The sequence below is a fragment of the Microcaecilia unicolor genome, chromosome 11 (assembly GCF_901765095.1).
Source record: "Microcaecilia unicolor chromosome 11, aMicUni1.1, whole genome shotgun sequence".
NCBI classification, from domain to species: Eukaryota; Metazoa; Chordata; class Amphibia; order Gymnophiona; family Siphonopidae; genus Microcaecilia; species Microcaecilia unicolor.
Window position 1 is genome coordinate 192,478,168 of NC_044041.1, and position 23,311 is coordinate 192,501,478.

At 47.7% G+C, this 23,311-nt stretch overlaps 1 protein-coding gene across 1 annotated transcript; it reads right to left on the reverse strand.

Annotated features, from left to right (window-relative positions):
• FCN3 (ficolin 3) lies at positions 1 to 22,870 on the reverse strand. The gene is made up of 7 exons (XM_030219702.1): positions 22,726 to 22,870; positions 22,205 to 22,345; positions 15,505 to 15,567; positions 10,811 to 10,944; positions 8,346 to 8,475; positions 4,699 to 4,833; positions 1 to 586 (listed from the first exon to the last, which is right to left on the reverse strand). Exons 1-7 carry the CDS (start codon positions 22,826 to 22,828, stop codon positions 333 to 335), a joined length of 960 nt encoding a protein of 319 aa, XP_030075562.1. The 5' UTR covers positions 22,829 to 22,870; the 3' UTR covers positions 1 to 332.
• Between the last annotated feature and the right edge of the window lie 441 nt (positions 22,871 to 23,311).

Here is a 23,311-nt window from a genome sequence, read left to right on the forward strand (position 1 = left end):
TCAGAGTCAGGATGCTGGGCTTGATGGACCCTTGGTCTTTTCCCAGTATGGCGGTGCTTATGTGCTTATGAAGGGAGCCTTGGTATCTTGCTCAAGTAGAAGCAGCAATAAGGCAAATAAATGGTATTACTTCCAGAGGAAAGACAATGTAGGAGATATTACATAGTTATACTGCCCCAACAATAAAAGAAGATTAACATTTGTGAGGACAAGGAAGTTAAATGGTTAACTCTCGCAATGAGAGAGGAATTGATTGCAGAACACTTTAACTGCACTCTGATTTAAGTGTGATTTTCACCAACAACCCCAAATCAAAAGTTACCACCCAGAGCCTATGCTGTCTCCGGTCTGATTTTCATAGCCACATATTTATAAGAGTAATGATATCCTTTGTGGGCTGACCAGTTAATACCATTAGCGTAGGAGGTGTGGTTGCCTTTAAGGTACAGTCCATTCAGATTGGAGTTGTGGCAGTTGCTATACCACCAGGCTCCTTTGTACATCTGAGCACAGCTACCCCCATAAATATCGTTGTCCACGTCCTTGGTTGAGAAAGTAAAGTTACTGTGACCACGTAAGGAATCTCCTGTGGGGGGAAATAAACTAGTCAGTTCAACCCATTCCATCCCCCATTCCTACAACCACCACTCCACCTATCAACAACTCTCCCACCTCAGGGTTGGACAGCCTGCTCCCACAGTTCTAAGCAACACAATCTCTTCCAAATAATTCAGGACCCCTTTTACTAAGCCGTGTAAGTGTCTACGCGCACCCAACGCACGCCAAAATGGAGTTACCGCCCAACTACTGTGTGGCTCTTGTGGTAATTTCATTTTTGGACGTGCGTAGCAGACATGCGCAGGTCATTACCGCCCAAATTCTTTACTGCTATTTCTCTGGCTGGTGGTAAGGTCTCAGACCCAAAATGGACGCACGGCAATTTTGATGTTGCCACACGTCCTTTTCAGCCAAAAAAAAGGAATGTTTTGTAGGTGCGCTGAAAAATAATTCTGCGCGCACTCAAAACCCGGCCCTTTTTCAGTGCGCCTTTGTAAAAGGACCCCTCAGTAAATCAAGGAGATCAAGAGGGGCATAATCGAACGCGAACGCCCATCTCCATGGGCTTTATCTCCGAGGACGGGTCCGTGAAGGGGCGGGCCAGACCGTATTTTCGAAAAAGATGGGCGTCCATCTTTTCTTTCGATAATATGGTTGGTGCCGGGCAAATGCATCGCATTTGGGCGGATTTGTGCTGGGCGGTATCGGTTTTCAGCGATAATGGAAACCGAAGGCGCCCAGCTCAAAAACAAACAAATCCAAGGCATTTGGTTGTGGGAGGGGTCAGGATTCGTAGTGCACTGGTCCCCCTCACATGCCAGGACACCAACCGGGCACCCTAGGGGGCACTTGTAAAAAGTTAAAAAAAAAAATTAAAATACCTCCCAAGTCCATAGCTCCCTTACCTTGGGTGCTGAGCCCCCCCAAATCCCCCCCAAAACCCACTGCCCACAACTCTACACCATTACCATAGCACTTATGGCTGAAGGGGGGCACCTAGATGTGGGCACAGTGGGTTTTGGGGGCGGTTTGGAGGGCTCCCATTTACCAGCACAAGTATAACAGGTAGTGGGGGATGGGCCTGGGTCCACCTGCCTGAAGTCCACTGCACCCACTAACAACTGCTCCAGGGACCTGCATACTGCTGTCATGGAGCTGGGTATGACATTTGAGGCTGGCATACAGGCTGGAAAAAAAGTTTTTTAAGTTATTTTTTTTTGTGGGAGGGGGTTAGTGACCCTGGGGGAGTCAGGGGAGGTCATCCCCGATTCCCTCCGGTGGTCATCTGGGCAGTTGGGGCACTTTTTGGGGACTTGTTCGTGAAAAAAAAGGGTCCAAAAAAAGTGGCCCAAATTCTCGCTTCTGGCGCCCTTCTTTTTTCCATTATCGGCCGAGCGCGCCCATCTCTCCTCAGCCGATAAACACGCTCCAGTCCCGCCTTCACCACGCCTACAACACGCCCCTGTCAACTTTGTCTGTTCCTGCGACAGACTGCAGTTGGAGGCGCCCAGAATTGGCTTTCGATTATACCGATTTGGGCACCCATGAGAGAAAGGCGCCCATCTCCCAATTTGGGTCGAAATATGGGCGTCTTTCTCTTTCGAAAATAAGCTGGCAAGTGACTCATTCTAGGGTCACAGAGAGTCAATGGGAGAGCACAATTTGAACTCAAGTCCCTTGTGTTACCTCGCTCGTATTTTGCTTTTTAGCATTTATACAAAGGAGAGGGATCTGCAGCAAATTATCCTGGAGTAGGCAGGAAACTACATTGAAGGGGCAGAAGATGGATTGACATACAATGGAGGCAATATATGCAAATTTATCACATGCATATTCATTGTGGCTATCTGCCGGGTTGGGAAATTGTGTTCCAGCTTGTGTGGAAGGAGTTAGGGAGGTTCTGGAGATGATAAGATTTCAGATGAGAGAGAAGGTGTCCTTGTAAAACGAAGATAAGAAATGAAAGGGTTAATATTCTGCCAGCGGCACTGAGCGCAGTGCCGTAGCAAGGGTGGCTGACACTCGGGGTGGGTCGCCGCTGTGCACCCCCCCGGGTGCAGCATGGCGTACCCCCCCCATCGCACATTCTTACTGCCATACGAAAGCGGGAGGCGGGCGGGAGGGCCGATCCACCCCAAGTGCACATTGCTGGGAGCTGCGTCGGCTCCGCTGGTTCCCTGTTCTCTCTGCCCCAGAACAGGAAGTAACCTGTTTTCCGGGGCAGAGGGAGCAGGGAACCAGCGGAACCGCCACCCCCCCCCCCCAGCAGCGTGCACCCGGGGCGTACCGCTCCACCGCCCCCCCCCCTTCCTACGCCACTGACTGAGCATTTCTTAAAAAGTTAACTGTTGCCTGGCAAAGTTACACCTGGGTATTCAACGCCGTGCCATGTCTGAGCGCTGGCACTGAATATCCAGGTTAGCTGCGGTCCCTGGAAGTTATGCGGGTATGGCTGATATTCAGTGCTATACAAATATAGCTAAGCGGGGAAAGATTGGACTGCTATTTACGTGGTTCTACTTGCCTGGCTAGCTGTGGGGGTGCTGGCACTCAGTATTGCTGCTGCCCACATAACTTCTGGGACCACCCTGACTCTGCCTCCGGACTGCCCCTCAACTAGCAGGTTTTACTATGGCTGGTTAGAGTTGATATTCAGTTGCATCATCCCTTTAAGTGGCCACTAAGTAGCAGTGAATAGCCAACTCAGCGGGGTGTAACTGAGCAAAAACACTTTTGAACACTGACCCTTAAGTTTTAGTTTCTGTTGGCTCATGGAGCAAACAATTATTGATGTCAGTGTTTTGAATATCTCCCCTGGGCTGGTTTAGGATGCCCTCTGCTGGGAGGCTGCTGCATGGCGCATCTTCTTAACCAAAAACCCTCACAGAGACTGGCTGTGGTGGAGGAAGGAGGTTTTTGAGGGAACTGCTTCTTAAACTATTTTATTTTACGAAGATAAAAAGTGTTTCGCCTAATGCAGACGATCTGGGAAGTGAGCATTAAAGGTAACACAGCGCTGCTCACTCAAATCCTACATCCGTAAAACCTCACTCTCTGTATTCTTTATGTGGTTTTTGGCCGTTTCCCTCTTCTCCTGGGGTTCCAGCTCAATGGCATCTGTCATCTACCAGGGCTACCATATTGGCAGCCTTCATTCACAACAAATTAGGGATTCTTTCTTCCCGCTCCATTTAGACCTGCATCCTGAGCCCCAGTCTAGCTGAGGCACAGAAGCCAGACTTAGGAATTAAAAATGCAGATCCGTCAAATGCAGAACTGGCAGGAAGGCATCTGAGCAGCTTGGTTGAGAAAGGTTATTGGGACCACAGAAGGAATCTCCTATGTAGGGAATAAAACTCACTTTAGTCAGTTCAACCCATTCCATCCTCCATTCCTTTCCTCCCACCAGGGCAATAAGTCATCACCCTCCTCTACCACTCTACCCATCAATCAGACGTCAATTTTGGGAGGGCCAATGGGTATGTTAGATAGGCATCATGTATTTCCTTTCTGTCTCCCTCAACTTTAAATGTATATAGCTTAGTTGACAGGGATCCCCAAGCTCACCAACTGAAGACATCCAAAGCCCACCAGAATTCCCATCAGACAACTGCATCAGTCGGCAGCAATTCTCCCAGCCACCACCGATGGTACCCCATGCATGTTCTGCACAAGAGCTGAACATGTTTGGGGCATAGGTGCCAGCTCAGTGGGTGCTGTGCATGCTTGAGCACTCCCAATATTGAGCAAATTCTTTGACTGTGTCCAGAGAGGGGCAATTTTCCATTGGGTTGAGCACTCCCAATCATTTTGAAAAACTGGCTCTTTTGGTGTGGGGTGCCAGTAATGGTGATTCAAGAACACTGCCACTGACTGCGCAGGTGGGCTGAGAGGAGTTATGGTGAGCTTCAGATGTCTTCAGCTGGTGGACCTTGTGGATCCCTACCAGATACACCAAGGGTGCACCAATACCGGATGGGCATGGACCAAAAGTGGATGGGCCAGGCTCTTCCAATGGCTATGCCACTGCCATCTACAAGTCTCTCATATTCCATATTTCCACCCCCCCCCCGCCCACACACACCTCCATGACAGCACCTTTCCCAGGTTCTACCTCTCCTCCCCAGGACAATAACTCACCCATTGTCCCATTAGAATAAGACCCCACAAGAAGTTTATATTTTTCCTCTTCTCCAAGAATTTTAAAATTGGTGTACTCAGCAAATCCGGACTGACCCTCAAAATCGTTTACATCAATCCTCAGCTTGTATGTGCCTGGAATCAAAGAAAGAGAATATATGTTTCAACAATTTTTTATTGATGAGGTCACATGGTATACAATTCCATCTCAGTCAATATAAATCGTATAACAGCAAAGTCTAGTACATATTACTAAACCGGAAATGTCCATCATCAATGTTTTCCAAACTTTTCTCCCCTATCCCTTCCTTCTTCTCTACTCCTATATCTATAATGTGTACATGTATAATTACTGTGCAGTTGCATAACTATTATCAATAAACTTTTATATGAAACTCCAATATTTATAACTCGTGTTTTACTCAGTGTATTATCCCAACAATATTTACTGGTGGGTCCTCTTAATGTGCTCCTTCAAAGGATTGTTCTCCTATCTAATAATACACATGTCCCTCTATTATGCATTGAAAGAAAGAGAATATAAGAGAGGCAGAAGAGCCTTCCATGACACCACGTCTTTCCAAGACCAGAAGGAGAGAGAGAGAGAGACAGAAAACAAACAAAGAAAGGAAACAGAATGGAAATAGATTGAGCTTCAAGGAAGATGCAAGAGATTGGGGTAGATAGAAAAAGCAGGATGATAAAATGCAACAAACTGAAATATTCACTACTCCTTATACCGAGCACTTTAAGTTACTCAGGAGCCCTTTTACGTCCTATGCATGTCAGTTTTGAATTGCCGCCTGGCTACCACATGGCCCGGGCGATAATTTCATTTTCTCTGCGTGCCCCGGAAAATTTATGGTGTGCGGCACTAACCGGGTAGTAATCAGCATTGTATGTGCGCTGATGATTACTGCCCGGTCAACGTGTGAGATTTTACTGCTAGGTCAATGGATGGCGGTAAGGTCTCAGGCCCAAAATGGACATGCGCCAATTTTTATTTTGCCGCATGTCCATTTTCAGCTGGGAAAAAAAAAGTTCTTTTTTTTGCAGGCGCGCTGAAAAATGGACCTGTGCTCACCCAATACATGCATCTACACCAGTGGAGGCCTTTTTTTTGGCGCACCTTAGCAAACGAACCCCTCAGTATCTTCCAAACCTATCCCAGGCTGATGCGGCAGGCCAGAGATTATGACACCTCTGTGTCCAGGACCTTCATAACCTCTTCCCCATTTACCCCTCCTTGCTCTAGACCCTCATTTTTTCTATTATGATCCTACCCTCCAACATTTTCCAATGACCTTCCCAACTCACTAACACATGGCCCTAATGCCTTCCAACTGTCTATCATCTACCACTGAGCCCCACAGCTATTTATAAAAACCCCTCAGTAGCAAATTTATTTATTTATTTATTAGGATTTATTAACCACCTTTCTGAAGGAATTCACTCAAGGTTGTGTACAGCAAGAATAAGTAAACAAAAAATAAGCAATAGACAATTACAGCTGTAAAAACATTCAAATAATACAAAGTATGGTATAGTATACTACTTGCAATGTCAACACAATACATAATAAAACATTTTAATAGACAGCATAGGGTGTAAGCAAAGATGGAGCATATAGATACGTAAGATAGAGTAACAGGAGTGAGAAAAATCAGGGGACTAATTTAGAAAGTTGCACATGAGAACAGAAAAGGTGTTTGAATATTTTCTTAGCTAGGGAAGGAGTGGATAAACATGTCCTGCTATAGTGTGTGCAGCCAGTGTCACTCCTTGAGTGTGTGACTACTCTAGAGAGGTTAAAGATAACCCTGTTGAAGTAACTAGCCAGTTCCCTGAGCTGCAACTGTGGTTAGTCTAGACTGATTACTGAGTAAACGTAGTGCCGTTCAAAAAATTCAGTAACCTTACTTAAGCCTACTGGGCTTGATATTCAGCCGGTGGCTCTAGATTCAGGCATCCAACCAGACAACCTTTAATTATTTTTGTAATTCAATGGTTAGGATACGAGTTAAACATTTTTTGTTTTACTTACCTGTTTTAACTTCAGGATTTAGAAGTGGAAAAGAAACTCAGAAAGTAACAGCAGGTCAAGACCACACAGCCTATTCAGCCTGCCCATCTAAATTAAATCAAATCATAATAATTTTTATTGACTGCTGTCTCCCCTTTTCAGGGTTCAAGGCAGTTTCAATAGTTCAATTATAAATCCTTATACATAGCTCAAATCAAAATTACAACATTAGCTAAGGGCCCCCGTTTACAAAGGCACGCTAGCATTTTTAGTGTGTGCTAACATTGTAGACACCCATAAGAATATTATGGGCATCTACTCGGCTAGCGCACGCCAGGGGCGTAGCTATGTGGGGCCACGGGGGTCTGGGCCCCCTTAGATTTGGCCCTGGACCCCCTGCCAATGACCCTCTCGACCCCCCCTCTTGCCGCCAACCCGCAGTCTGCTACCTTTGCTGGCTGGGGACCTCAACCCCCGCCAGCCGAGGTCCTCTTCTTCCTTTGTTCTGTGCAGGATGTCAGACTCAGAAACAGAACGAAGGAAGAAGAGGACCTCAGCTGGCAGGAGTTGGGGTCCTCTGCCAGCAAAGGTAGGCGTCGGCGGGGGAGGGTTGGCAGCAGGAGGGGGGTCGAGAGGGTCATCGTCGGGGGGGGTCAAAGTTGTTGTTGGTGGTGGTGGCGGTGGCAGCGGGGGGGGGGGGGGGGGGGGGTCAGCGGCACCAGGGGGGGCTAAAATGTGCCCCCTCACCTCGGGCTCTGGACCCCCCTTCAGCCAAAGTCTGGCTACGCCCCTGGCGCACGCTAATTTTTAGCAGGCACTAAAAACACGAGTGCGCCTTTGTAAACAGGGCCCCAAAGCAGTAAAAAAAAAATCAGACATAAAATCAATGTCTACAACTACCACCATAACACTCGTGCCAACCTAGTGACAAACAATATCAGGAAATAGTAATGTTTTAATCTTTTTCCTAAAGAGTAAATAACTTCTCTCCAGCCTTATATATTTAAGAAAAGAATTCCAAGGTTGAATCACCGTGGACGCAAAAGTAGAATTAGCAATTCTTAAAAACTGGCCATTTTTAAGACGAGGGAGTCGTAAAGTTAGTTGGTTTCTTATCCGGAATGAAGAGCCAAACATGGAAGCTGACGGTGTGTTAATAAGCAGTTCAGAAGTGCATCCATATAATATCTGAAAAAGGAAGCATCTACACCAACTACAATGCCTTCCTCTCCCTCAGAGACCCTTTGTGTTTGTCCCATGCCATCTCTATCATCATCTCCGTTGGAACTGGCCGTACCATCCATCTACTTCCCTTTCTATAAATAAATATTTCTTTAGATTACTCCTGAGTCTACCCTCTTTCACCCTCATCCTATGACCCCTTGTTCTAGACTTTATTTTTAATTGAAATAGGTTCACATCCTGTGCCTTTATACCCTGGAGATATTTAAATCTCTCTTTCAAACTTCCCCTATCCTGCCTTTATTCCAAGCTATACATATTTCAATCTTGAAAACTGTCACCTATGCCTGGTAGCTGGAATTTGGACAGTGGAAATACCCTGTCACCTTCTTCTCCTGTCTCTAAGACTTTTTTTGCCAGCCTCCTGTACCAGGCAGCTTACCTGTACTTGTGAGAAGGTGGATGTTTTCATTCCCCAACCAGAATTCAGAGTCTTGTCTTCCAAACCCTTTCTCGTAGTCTTTCCAGTTGCGGTAGAAATCCACCGAGCCATCCTGTCGCCTCTGGAAGACCTGATGGACACGAGAGATAGAGCATACGAGTTTATACTATTTCTGAGGGGGTATAGGAAGCTGACTAAATTCATCATCATCAACCTTTATTTGATATATCACAAATTCATTAAAAACATCTCAGTGATTTACAGTAAAAATCAAGGAGAAGAAGGGAGATCGATAGGAGAGAAACACAGACATAACGTACAAACAGGACAAAATAAAAGACACAACCATACAAATGGAATAACGACAACAAACAATAATATAAAAATATAATTACCAAGAAAAATATAGTTAATTTAAACATATAAATTAACTGGGGAGGTAGGAATCACAGCTTCAAGATGGCAGATCTTACTCAACAATGATTCCTAAGCCCTAAGATGCAGTTCTGCCTGGTTCTAGAAGGTGAGTGGGAAGTGGACCAATGACTCAAGAGTCCAGTACAACAGACTGTTATTCACAGTGATTTATTGTAGACTCGACACAGATCTGTTTCCGGCGTTTTAATTAGTTCTTTGAGCTGTTTTAGCTGACTCTCGACAAAAGGTCTTTTTCAACACCACCAGTGCATTACCAAACTCTCTTCCGGAGTTTGACTTATTCACGCAGCCAACGAAGACTCCTGAGGCAGGCCTGTGGCCGAAACACATATGTGTCGAGTCTACAATAAACCACCGTGAATAATACTCTGTTGTCCTGGACTCCTGAGTCATTGGCCCATTTCCCACTTTCCTTCCACTGTCGACTTCACGTGGGATTTTGGCGTTCGTCCACTTCGGTGGACATTTTTTTTTTTTTTACCTTTTCCTGCTTCTAGAAGGTACCATGATCTATATCCACCAGGAGGATGATCACCAGGACACTCAGATTAGAACAAAATGAGTATTATGGGGGTGGGGGGTGAGGGAGGGAAGAACTAAAGCTGACAGGAATAAAGGCCCATGACCTGTGACTTATACCTTAGACAGCTGTAAGTGTGCAGTATACAGGCTTCTCATATAACATCTCTAGGGGCAATCCACAATAATAGTAGCGACCAGGACCACAGGTGGATTGTCCATTCCTGGAGGCCAGCCCCGTCACTGGGAGCTGTAATCCTATATGGCACATTTTCATTTTTGGACAGCCAGAATGACATCGAGGGGGGCCCTTCAAGTCAATCACAATTTTGCAATTTCAGAAGGATAATCTATTCAAGGCTGGAGGGGGCAGTCAGGAGGGAGCAGGACTGAAACGAGTCATGACTGGGCTATAAAGCAAGTTAGTTAGCTGATCCAAAAGTGGAACAACACAGGGAAGCGTTTTCAATAGGCTATTCCTTATACCCTGACATGCTCATTACGTTCTCTAGATGGTCACCATCTCACTCTTCCTGCTCTAAAGAAGGCCCACTATAAGAATACCAGAACATCTGCGTTATTTTTTATTTAGTTCCAAAACTATGGAATGTTCTAGCCATTTATTTCAGATCAGAACTCTCCTTTGTAAACTTTAAATCCCATTTGAAAACATATTATTTTGAACTAGCCTACGGATCCTCAAGTTTATCATTTTTCTTTTCTCCGCCTGATTTGTTATGCCTGGGAAGATTAGTGAGCAATCTGTTTTCCCCTTCCCCCTTTCTGACCTTTCCCTCTCCTTTTCTTTTCTAGTTTAAATGTGTCAACTTTCCTATCAATTGAAATGACGTTCCTTTCTAGTGATTCTATGATTGATTTTGTTTTGTTATTGTAAACCACTTTGATCAAACTCTGATAAAGCGGTATATCAAACTTATGAATAAACATAAATGTATATGTTCCCTAGGCAAAACTTTGGCCTTGTGCCTCTCCCACAGGGGCGTAGCCACGGGTGGGCCTGGATGGGCCCAGGCCCACCCACTTTTGCTACAGGCCCGCCCCGCCCGCGACAGCCCCCTGCACTGACCTGAAGCGCGTTCTCCCTCCAATCCAGCACCGGCGATCATAGCCAGCCTTCTACCACATCCAGCAGGAAGTTGCAGAGTAGGCGGGACGCGCCTGAGAAGAAGCTCCGATGACGCGCGCTGGACGTGGTAGAAGGCTGGCTATGATCGCCGGTGCTGGATTGGAGGGAGAACGCGCTTCAGGTCAGTGCAGGGGGCTGTCGCGGGTGGACACAAAATGTGGTGGCGGCGGCAGGCGGGCGGGATGGACGGTGGAGAGGAAAGAGGTCTGTGCCCACACAGTCCACCTCCAGGCCCACCCAAAAATTAATCGCTAGCTACTCTACTGCTCCCATTAACTTAGGCCCCTTGTTCCCGCCCCCAACAGTCATAGTTCCAGGAGGCAAAAGGTCTGGGGCCTGTGTTTTTTTTCTCCTCCCTTACCAGCCAGCCACCCTGGTCAGTTTCCATGTCACAGAAGACGTGGAGCTCTTTGCCAGTTGATACTTTCACCATGTACCACCCGCTCAGGGTGTGTCCAGCGTCTTGGAGCTCCTTACAGTTCCTTGCTCTGGTACCTTTGCAAATGCAAAAATAGAACTTTTATTAGTGAACAACGTGCAAACTGGAAAAGAAAAATATAAATCCTCAGGAGACCAAAGAGGGAAATTAGGGCCGGGTGAAATTGTGAGGAAGAGGAGAACTGGGGGAAGGAAGACAGTTGAATGTAGGGCTACCAAACAAAGAAATTGATGGCAGGTAAGAATCCTCCGGCCTATCTAATTTGCCCTGGTGACTTCCTGGTGCAGTACCGTGGAACCCAGTTGTTCACAAGCTGAACCTTCACTTCAAATGAGCATCCTCTACTCTTGTCCAATGCTTTCCTTAGTTTTGCTACTGGTTTTTCCCTCCACCACTTCATTTGGGAGGCTGTTCCACGCTCTCACCACTGAATCAATTATTTCCTTGTCCAGTAGTATCGATAGATTTTTGGTTCCTGCTTTTGAATGCAGAAACCTTGGGCTTGATACTGTAAACCAATTTAACCAAAAAGGAGAGGCTCCTGCCCAGTTAAATCACGCTGACCAAGGCAAACCTGGATATTTAGTGGCACATACCTGGAGAGTGCCACGGAATATCCAGGCAGACCACCATAGCATTATCTTGTGACTACAGGGCGGTCTGGGGGTGGAGTCTGGGCTGAGACAGGATTTACTCTATTAGCGGAGATATTCCCCCAGATTCTATGTATGGTGCCCAAAATTGCATGTGTATCTTAATTGAGTAACAAGCCATTAACTAGCAATAATTTAGTGCTAACATTATTGCAGTTAATTGGCTCTAATTAGGATTTACGCGCGCATCTTGCTAATCGCTATTCTATAAAGATGTGCAGGGAAATCTTTTAGTGTGCAGCTGAACGGGGGGGTGTGGAGCATGGACAGGGGTGGCCCATGGCAAGATGCCGCCTGATGCAGAGCTGAGATGCTGCCCCCCCCCCCCCCCGGCAGGGCTGCCGAGAGGGGCGGGGCAGGGGGGACAAAAGTTCCGGGGCCCGGGCCTCCAGGGGGGCCGCCGCCGCCTCCAGGCCTGCCCTCTGTCGCCGCCTGGCCCGCCCTCCGTCACTCCCAGAACTAACCTTAAGCCTTCTTTCACTTCGCAGCAAGCAGCAGCAGGTCAGGCCACTCCTTCCTTCCATGTCCCGCCCTCGCCTGACGTAACGTCCGCGAGGGCGGGGCACGGAAGGAAGGAGGAAAGGTCTGCCCTGCCGCTGCTTGCTGCGAAGTGAAAGGAGGCTTAAGGTTAGTTCCGAGGGCCCGGCCCGATAGCGGGTGGAGGGGGCCCGGCGACTTCAGGTGGGTGGGCGGCGGGGGGGCCCGGTGATCTTGGGTGGGCGGCGACCTCGGATGGGCGGCGACCTCGGGTGGGCGCGTCCTGTCGATCTTGGGTGGGCGGTGACCTCGGGTGGGGGGAGGGGGCCCGGGGGCGGCCTTGTCCCGGGCCCAGCTCCAGCTCTCGGCGGCCCTGCCCCCCTGCCCAAGTTTACCTCCTTTCTTCATGTTCAAAAAGCTGCCAGCATCAGCAATTTCAATATACTGCCCTGCCATAGGCCCTGACCTCTTCTCTATTGCGGATGCCTCTGATGAAACAGGAAGTTACATCAGACAGGCGGCTGCAGTAAAGAGAAGAGGCGGGTGACAGCGGCATGGCAATGTATAGGAGCTTTTAGAATGTGAAGAAATAAGGTAAATCTCAGGAAACAGGGTGGAGGAAAGAACGGGGAGATGCCGCTCCCCGAAGAGTGCCACCTGAGGCCCCCGCCTCAGGTGGCCTAATGATCGGGTCACCCCTGGGCATAGGTAGGTTATGCATACAGTATTAGTGAACTCGGGGGATTCATGCTTAACCTGTGCACTAGGATTTACAGCTGGCGGAAAGGCAAAAGTTGAGCTTAACTTTCTATGTGCCGATTATGAGTGCATCTTACAATTCCACCCCAAAGCCTAGTCCAAGCATGTGCACAGGCATATGCGTGTAAACAACAGCCATTTTCCATGGGTAAAGCATGTTCTATACATGGAAATGCTTTATACAATCCCCCCTCCCATTTGCCCCTTCTTTCATATGTTATTATATCCTTGTACTTTGAAGCCAATATAAAATACTTGAGCTTAAAGATAGCAATTGCCAATTATATCCAGACATATTCTCCTTGTTAGACTGTTATGAATATTATTATTTTGAATTTTGTTTGGTCAGTCATTAATATGTGCGTTTTCACAGTATCCGGTTGTCATTCCTTGTATTCACACACTATTTATGTATGTTTTCAGTATTTTTATTATTTAACATGACTGTCATATATATATTTATATGGGTGTTCCAAGTATGTTTTTAATTGTGTTAAGAACCCTGATGCAGGCACATGCCAAAACACGGCCACGTTGGGCCATTGAATAAAGGTCTCTTTGGGTCGCTTTACTCATACTACCCCTCTCCTCGTCGCTTCACTGGCTCCCTATTAGAGAGCTGCACGGCTTCCGTCCCCGCGGGATTCCTGCAGGGACAGAGGCAGTTCCTGCGGGTTTCCCGCGGGGATGGAAGCAGTTCTGCGGGGTTTCCGTGGGGACGGAGGCAGTTCCTGCGGGGTTCCCACGGGGATGGAACCAGTTCTGTGGGCTTCCCGTGGAAGTGTAAGCTGCACCTGCACCAGCCTCTCATCTACCGAATACCAATTTATTTGAGTGCTGTCTCCTCCTCCTCTTCTTCCTTGCTTTAACAGCATAAATGTGGAAAGTCTTCCATTAAGGAGGTGGTAGAGTCACAAATGATGACGGAATTCAAAAAGGCGTGCTAACCTTAAATGGCTGCATGTGTGTGGATATGTCAAGTGACACTTAGATGGCGACTCTGGCTGTGATGAACTAGAGCTGATACCTGGCAGACTTGTATGGTCTGTGTCTCATACATGGCAATCTGGTGTAGGATGGGCTGGAAAGGGCTTAGACAGCAACTTCAGTGGCTGGAACATGAGGACAGTGCTGGACAGACTTTTATGGTCTGTGTCCCACAAATGAGAACATGAATAGGCTGGAGTGGGCTTCGATGGCAACTCCAGCAGTTGGAACATAAGGATGGGGCCAGATAGACTTCTGTGGTCTTTGTTCCAGAAACACAAAAGAAAGACCATAATCAAGTATATAATATCACACTCGTTGATTTAATGATGAATTGATCATGAGTGTGACTATTGGGCAGAGTGGATGGACCCTTCAGGTCTATTTGCTGTCACTTACTATGTTACTATTAATCCTCTTTGCTCCCAGGCTGGTGCACAGACCTCAGCTCTGACACAGGAACGAGAATCAGATGTCACCTGACCTACTGGCGCGTGCATGTGGCGACCTCTCAGCACACACTGCCAGTGAATCAGAGACAAATCTTACATGTGCGCACCAGAGTGTTCCAAGTTCCAACTTCCGTTCCTTCCTTGCCTACAGTGCTGTGGCTCAAATCCAGAGAGAGACTGAGGGAGCTGACTGGAACTTTCTTTTATGTACTATTAAATTCTTACGGGGATGGGTGGGGGTGGGTTAAATTCTTGCGGGGACGGGTGGGGACGGGTTGGGATGGTTTAAATTTTTGCGGGGATGGGTGGGGATGGGTAAGATTCCAGTGGGGATGGGTGGGGACGGGTAAGATTCCAGCGGGGACGGGCGGGGATGGGTAAGATTTCTGTCCCCGTGCAACTCTCTACTCCCTATCCGTTTTCACATCCTGTTGAAACTTCTTCTACTAACCTATAAATGTACTCACTCTGCTGCTCCCCAGTATCTCTCCACACTCGTCCTTCCCTACACCCCTTCTCGTGCACTCTGCTCCATGGATAAATCCTTCTTATCTATTCCCTTCTCCACTACTGCCAACTCCAGACTTCGCGCCTTCTGTCTCGCTGCACCCTACGCCTGGAATAAACTTCCTGAGCCCCTACGTCTTGCCCCATCCTTGGCCACCTTTAAATCTAGACTGAAAGCCCACCTCTTTAACATTGCTTTTGACTTGTAACCACTCGCCTCCACCTACCCTCCTCTCCTCCTTCCTGTACACATTAATTGATTTGTTTGCTTTATTTTTTGTCTACTAGATTGTAAGCTCTTTGAGCAGGGACTGTCTTTCTTCTATGTTTGTGCAGCGCTGCGTATGCTTTGTACGTCTTGCCCCATCCTTGGCCACCTTTAAATCTAGACTGAAAGCCCAGCTCTTTAACATTGCTTTTGACTCGTAACCACTTGTAACCACTCGCCTCCACCTACCCTCCTCTCTTCCTTCCCGTTCACATTAATTGATTTGATTTGCTTACTTTATTTATTTTTTGTCTATTAGATTGTAAGCTCTTTGAGCAGGGACTGTCTTTCTTCTATGTTTGTGCAGCGCTGCGTACGCCTTGTAGCGCTATAGAAATGCTAAATAGTAGTAGTAGTAGTAGTAGTGGTGGGACTCCTGTCATTCAATCTCCTGGTCATCTCTGTTCCTCTTCAGAAATAAAAACGATTAGCTGAAGAGTGAAGAAGGATACTGTAAAGAAATACGACCATAATTAAACCCGAAAATGAGACACAATGCACTGACATACTCACCTTCCTCTGCTCTGTCTCCCTTTGGTCCTTGTTTTCCAGGTATCCCAGGAAAACCTGCCATTCCTACAGGATGGGTGGGTGAGAAGGAAACACTTGGGATTAGTGGCAGTGGTGTAGCCTGACAACCAATTTTGGGTGGGCCTGAGCACAAAGTGGGTGGGCACAAAATTTTCTCTCTCCCCCTCTCCCCCAGCACTTCCCAACTCAAAATATAAATACTTTAGCCAGTGGCGTTCCTGGGGGGGCTGACACCCGGGGCGGATCGCCGATGCGCCCCTCCCGGAACAGCGCTGCGCCCCCCCCGGCAAAAGAACCCCCCCCGTGTGCAGCGCGATCCCCCAGCGAAAGAAACCCCCCCGGGTGCACGCCGCAGGGGGAGGGGGTGCCGCGCACCTGCCGGCTCTTCGTTTTCATGCTCCCTTTGCCCCGGAACAGGAAGTAGCCTGTTCCGGGTCAGAGGGAGCATGAAAACGAAGAGCCGGCAGGCGCGCGGCACCCCCCCCCCCACACACACACCGTTGTGTATCCGGGGCAGACCGCCCCCACCGCCCCCCCCCTTGACTTTAGCTGATGAGGATCCCCAATCTCCACCAGTTGGGCACCTCCACCAGAGATGGCCAGAACTCCTCCCCGCCAAGCCCAGCAGGCAGTAGCAACTCCTCGAGCCACTGATGCCAGCACCCCACACATGCTTAGTTGTCAGTGGCTCCAGGATGCTGCCCCCATCTGCCAAGCTCGGCGGAAGGCAGCTCCGGCCAGCCCCGGAAGAGATCCCCAGCTGGCAAGGCTTGGGGATCCCCACTAGCCACAGCAAGGTTCAGGGCTGCTGTTAACCATGCTGGTGACCAGGGCAGAAAATAAAGAAGCCCCTTCCCCAATTCCCTCTCCTCTCCAATCTCTTCATCTGCCATTACAGTCAGACTGACAGACCCTCACAAATTACAGAACAAGGGATCACAAATTAGAAATAAAAAATATGTAGACAAAATTGAACTGGGAACCTCAGCATGTACTGCAACACTGGAGAAAAAAACAAAACAAAAAACAAAAGCGCATTTCCTTTTCTACTTAACACAATAAAAAGACATCCACTAGCACATTTCCCAAAGCTAACATATTCCATTTAAAACATTCAAAATAAAATGATTTTCCTACCTTTATTGTCTGGACATTTTATTTTTCCATCATGTTGGTTCCAATTTCTCTTTCCCGCTTTCCTGTCTGTCTTCTGCTAATTCTTCAAGCGGTTGTCCATTTGTCTTTTTTCTCCTGTCATTTCATTTCCTCACTACACCTACCTCTGAAATATTGATCTTTCCATTTTAGCTCTTTCCTTTCTTTCTTTTTTCTTTTCTGCCTCTGTACACTCAAATTTCATCCTCTTTCTAAATCTTTTCCTTCTTTTTTACTTTTCAGATATCTATTACATTTCCATTTCCTTTCACCCACTAGCTCTCCCATTCCCCATCTCTCTCCTTCCCAGCCTATCATTCCTTTCCATCTTCAATCTATGCACCATTACCATATTTCTACCCCTGTAATCACTGTTCTCTCATTTATTACTTTTATTTATTTATTTTTTGTTACATTTGTACCCTGCGCTATCCCACTCATGGCAGGCTCAATGCGGCTTACATGGGGCAATGGAGGGTTAAGTGACTTGCCCAGAGTCACAAGGAGCTGCCTGTGCCTGAAGTGGGAATCAAACTCAGTTCCTCAGGACCAAAGTCCACCACCCTAACCACTAGGCCACTCCTCCACTGTTGCTACTATTTGAGATTCTACATGGAATGTTGCTATTCCACTAGAAGTCGGCCCTTGCAGATCACCAATGTGGCCGCGCAGGCTTCTACATGGAATGTTGCTAGTGGAATAGCAACATTCCATGTAGAATCTCCAATAGTAGCAACATTCCATGTAGAATCTCCAATAGTATCTATTTTATTTTTATTACATTTGTACCCCGCGCTTTCCCACTCATGGCAGGCTCAATGCGGCTTACATGGGGCAATGGAGGGTTAAGTGACTTGCCCAGAGTCACAAGGAGCTGCCTGTGCCTGAAGTGGGAATCGAACTCAGTTCCTCAGTTCCCCAGGACCAAAGTCCACCACCCTAACCACTAGGCCATCTCCACTCCCTGGACCTCTCCCCCATGCTTTCCACCATTCCCAGTGTCTCCCTCCCTCCACCCTTCCAGCCCAGCATCTGTTCCCTCTTTCTCCCATCCTCACCCTCTAGCCTATCTCCCTATCCCTTTTACCTCCCACCACCAACATCTTCCTGTCCCATCTCTCTCCCCTCCCCCATTGTTCAGCATTTTTCTCTTTCTCTTCCCTACCATCTATTGTCCATCTTCTCTCCCTGGATCCATCTTCCCTCTTTCTCCCCTTCCCCGCTTGTGCATCTCTCCTTTCCTCTACCTTCATGTCCAACTTTTCTCCCTCTCCCTGCCTTGAGCCCCTGGTCTAACATCTCACTATCCCCTCCCCCCCCCCCCCCCCCCCCACCACCACACAGCATCTCTCCCTCCTTTCCTTCCACTTCCAACACTTCTTTCTCTCTCTGGTCCTTTACCACTCCTATGCAGCCTTTCCCTCCCTCTCCCCATCCCATCCCATCCCACCCCACCCATATCCAACAATTCTCCCTCTCTTTCCCCTTGCAGCATCTCTCCATCCCTCCCCCCACATCGAACAATTATTCCTCCACCCCACCTAGCACTACCCTGTCTCTCCCTCATCCCAACAGTGCTCCTGTATCTCCCTCTCTCTCTGACCCCTCAAGCCACCTGCCAGAATGCTGTAGGTGTTTTCTCCCCCTCCCCCCAGCCACCCGCTGACATGCTGCACCTTTTTTCCCTCTCCCCCCTCCTCCCAGCAACCCTCTGACATGCTGCACCTTTTTCCCCCTCCCCCCCTGCCAGCCACCCGCTGCTGTTTTTGTTCTTTCCCACCTCCCAGCCACCCGCCGCCATGCCGCAGGCCCTCCCTCCCCTTCCATCCCTGCCGGGCGGCGCCGCGGTCCAGCTCTGCACGACTGCTTCCTTCTGGCCGGCCTCACCTTCTCCAATATTCTTTCTGAAGAGGCGGGGCCAGCGCAGAGGAAGCACTCGTAGCAGCGTGGAGACGACCCCGGCGCCACGCGGCTCCACTGAAGCAGCGGAGCTAACACCGCTGCCGGACGAGGATGACAGGGGAAGGAGCAGGGAGGAAACAATACCTGCGGCGCGCCGGCGGGTGGCTGGGAAGAGGGAAAGCTGAAGTCGCGATTTGGTTGTAGGTGCACCGTTGCTGGGTGGGCCTGAGCCCAATGTGGGTGGGCCCAGGCCCATCCATGTCTACACCCCTGTCCAGGTTAGATGACCAAACTATCTCTTCAAGGAATAAAGCCAGACACGAACTTGGTAGGTTGCTGTCTTTTTCAACTGCCATAAAACTCCAAGCCAACAGGGGCATATGAGAGTAGGAGGGGCTGATGTGTCAGGGTTGGGTTCTAGGATGCTGATGTTAACCATGAATTGTATATCAGAAATTACGTGCACGTCTGTAATTTTGTGCCCGTTTAGTTGTGAGTACTTAAGGCATGTCAAAGGCCTGGTGTAAATCTCCCTCTACAAACCTACCTCACCAGAACTCTTCAGAAAACCACACAAACTATCATCCTACCTCTATCCAGGGCCGCCAAGAAGGGGGGGGGGGGAATTCTACAGGCCTGGGCCACCAAGGAGGGCTCAGTGCTGGAGTCTCTCACCCTCTCCTGCTCCCAGGCCGTGGCGCCACAGTCCCGTCTCCACCTGCCTACCCTCAGCTCCCTTCTGTCTGTCATCCAACCCCCTGCATTAAAAAAAAATCTCTAAAGCAGCGGCGCAGCGCCTTCTCTGAGAAAGCGGCAGATCACCTCGGGTGGCCCTTCCCTCATTGTGTCCCGCCCCCCTCTGATGTAACTTCCTATTTAAGTGAGGGCGGGACACAGTGAGGGAAGGCCTGCCCGAGGCGATCTGCCGCTTTCACATTGAAGGCCCTGCGCCTGCTGCTTTAGAGATTTCTTTTTTTTTAATTTAAATGAAGGGGGTCGGATGGCAGGCAGAAGGGAGCAGAGGGTAGGTAGGTGGAGGCTGGGAACTGCGGCGCTGGCAGCCTGGGAGTAGGAAAGGGAGGCGACAGAAGTAGTGATTGAGGGGTGGGGAGGGATCCTTGAGGGGTGGGGCTGCAGCAATCCTGGAGGGGGTGCGGCCTAGCCCCGGGCCTGGCTCAGTCTCTCGGTGGCCCTGCCTCTATCAGCGTCCGACCTCTACAAACGTACCTCACAAAACCCCCCAGACAACTACAAAACCTATCGTCCTACCTCCTCCAAAGCTACCCTTCAGAAAAATTCTACAGACTATCAATGTCCTCACCATGTCATAACAGTTAAACATGAATGTAAATTGTAAGCCACTTTGAACTGAAACATGTTTTTGGATAACAGTGGGATACAAGAATGCAAAAAATAAATAAATAGTACAGTTTCCCAGAACAACGAACACACTTTGTTCTAGATTCTATCTATGGCACCCAAAAAAAAAATCTATGCCAAAAAAAGGACTATTCTATAAGCCGGGCTTAAAGTTAGGAATGGTTTATAGAACAGCGCTTACATCTGGGAATTGTGCTTAACTTTAGGCGTGGCCATTTGCACCCACTGAAACCTAGTGCAAATGTATGCGCCTACATCAGGCATGCATCCCCATTGTTCTATAACAATGCACGTTAATTTTAAGAACGACCCCGTTCCAACCCTCTCATTTCAATGCCTCCTTTTCATATCACACGCAAAATTCAATAAAATTTAATTAGTGCCAATGATTGCTTGTTAAAAAAAAATTATTATTGGCACTAACTTTTTTAATTAAATTGTGTGCGCAAATTGGGCGCATGCCTGAATTTACGCATGCAATTTTTGGCGACTTTTACAGAATTAGGGGGTTTATTTCTATTTAGGTGCATTTATGAGTATTTCCAGCATATGCACTGAATCTGCTAAGCCGTTTCCTTCAGTGTCCATTATTCATGAAGAGTCGTTCTGCAAGACACATCCGCTGTTTCAGTACACAAAACTAAGTTTGCAATGCATCGATCACTCTATTGCCAAAGCCTCACAGCTCTGCTCCTAATAGATTCAACAATGAAACTATAAAAATAAAACCTCGAGAGATGCAAGCATGAAACTTAGTACAACCATTTATAAAAATTCAGCATTGGGTTCTAGCATATGACTATCTTTTAATGCACTACAGGCAAGCACTAGGCTAGACCATGGTAAGGCTGCTGAAACAATTTCAACCAAATTGGGGTACCTTATACAAAAAAAAAGTGAAAGTAATTTATTTATTTATTTATTTTGTTGCATTTGTATCCCACATTTTCCCACCTATTTGCAGGCTCAATGTGGCCTACAATGCTCCGTTATGGCATTCGCCATTCCAGAGTGGAAATTACAATTGTTGTTACATAGAGAATGGGTTAACATGGCAGAATTAAGCAAACAGGCATAGAAAGAAATCAATCGAAATGGAGGTCAAGTGGTAAGGTGTTGTGGTTACAGTTATTAGACATTGTGGTATGCCTTGTTGAAGCTATATGTCTTCAGAGATTTAAATTTAAAAACATAAAACATCACACCTGGGAGTTTTGATGTTGGACACATCACTGCAGCAATGTACTGTTAGCTTTGCATTAAAATCCATGCCTCAACTGTTTTCCAGCGCTCTGAAGGCACAAGTTCACTGTCTACCTGGGTTATGCTTTAAAAATCCTTAAACAACACACAGCAAGGTGAGCAGTAATTTACTACAGCCCTCTTCGTGCAGGACGTCAGAAACAGAAGGAAGCCTTTTGCAAGAAGAAGAGGACCTCGGCTGGTGGGGGTTGGGGTCCCCTGCCAGCAAAGGCAGGCGACGGCGATGGTGGGTTGGCAGCGGCAGGGGGGTCCAGGCCAAATCTACGGGGGCCCAGGCCCCCTGGCCCCACATAGCTATGCCACTGGCTCTAACGTGCCCTTAGGCTTCTTATAGAATTGGTGCCCAAGAACCTAGTGCTTAGATTTATGGTCCCTGGTTATAGGATTTAGGGCAGAGACCTGGTGTGGGGTTTCCCCCGCCAAAGACTGTTACTGCAGTAATTAGGTGAAAAGAGTCAGGAACAGGACACAAAAGAGGGAAAATGCCCGGCTGCTTGTGAATGAATTTTAGCACTAGGTTTGATTGTGCTGGAAGCCAAACAGATCAGGAGGAAAACTTCTGGACCTAAAAACCATAAGTTGTCCTTTACAGAAAGACAAATGCTACTGCATAAAAGTTTCTATTGTACAAGTCTAGGCATAATGCTCAACCATCCCCTCTCTCCAGTATCATGCCTGAAGCATTGAAATTTGCAATTCTCTTTAGTTTTGACTCCTGCTGCAACCTTTCTGCATCTGACTATTTGTTAATCCATATGTATTGGGACAGTTTTGGCCACAGACTGTACTTAAATTGTTTGTGCACCGGCCTCTGGGATATCCCTGTGTGCCCCACTGATCTGAGAGGTCTGCTACTTATATACATATACAAACATTGGTGGTTATACAGAATACGTCTGTTGTGTCTCTCACGATATACAGAGAGACCTGCTATAAGCTTCCTAGAAAAGGCAGAAGACCAAAATAGACATTCTCCTCTTACCTGGTAACCCTGGGGAGCCCTTGTCCCCTTTTGCACCAGGTAACCCATTTGTTCCATGGAATCCAGGCACTCCAGGTATCCCTGGTTGACCCTGGAAGAAGACTGCCTTGTCCAATCCACACTGGGATAATGGTTTCAGCTCTGAAAGGGGAAGGGGAAGAGATACCCATCAGCATCCATGCAGAAATCTCTGTGGGATGACTTCAAGGCTACAGCAAAGTGATGCCGCACAGGATTCAAAGCCCTGCAGCCAGCAGAAAGAGCAGGAGATGGTGCTGAGCTCAGGAGATGCTGAAGTGAATGCGACCACACGGAGAGAGAAAGGAGGCAGAGGAAGCTGGAGTCAGAGCACTTGAATGTTGCAAATAAAGAGTCCATTACCTGTTCAAGCAAAGGGGTTTCCTAATTTGCACTGACCTGGCCCTCTGTGATTCTCTGAAAAGCCCTGCAAATAAGACCTCTTTAAAGCATCACAAATAACTGTGCTCTTCTTGGTGGCCTCTCTTTTCCTTCATACTCACGTGAGCTGGAGTCAGAGACTGTTTCTTCCGGAGAAACTTTGACTGGCGTCAAAATCAAAATGGACAACGCCAGGCAGGAGACAACATTTCTGCAAAGGCTCATTGTGTCGTTCTGCAGCCTCCTTGTGCTTCTGTGCTGGGAACACTTTTGGAGGCCTTATATACTCAAGAAACCACAGTTAAAAACAGGTCAAAGTGGAGAATTTCACATTTTCTCATGCTGCAAAGGAAAGGGCTTTAGGGGTCATGAGTAAACTCTTGCTGTTCCCACCTTGTGCAACATTGTTTCATAAGGAAATTCAGACAAATTGTGAAATCAGAGTTTGGGACCCCAGAGGTGCTAGAAAAGGGGAAGTTAGGGGGCAGTGCACCCTCAACGACAATTACACCCAGAGCAAGAAGAGCCAGCCCAAATGGATGGCACTTTGTAATGGGAGGAAGCACTTTCTACATGGCTTAATTTGTTATTAACAGAAGTCATTACAATAAAGCCACATCAACAGGAACCCTCCACTGGCAGCAAGCTAAGAAATTATTCCCAACACTGCACAGATAACACAGAAAAGGCATCAACTCAAAAGCAGTG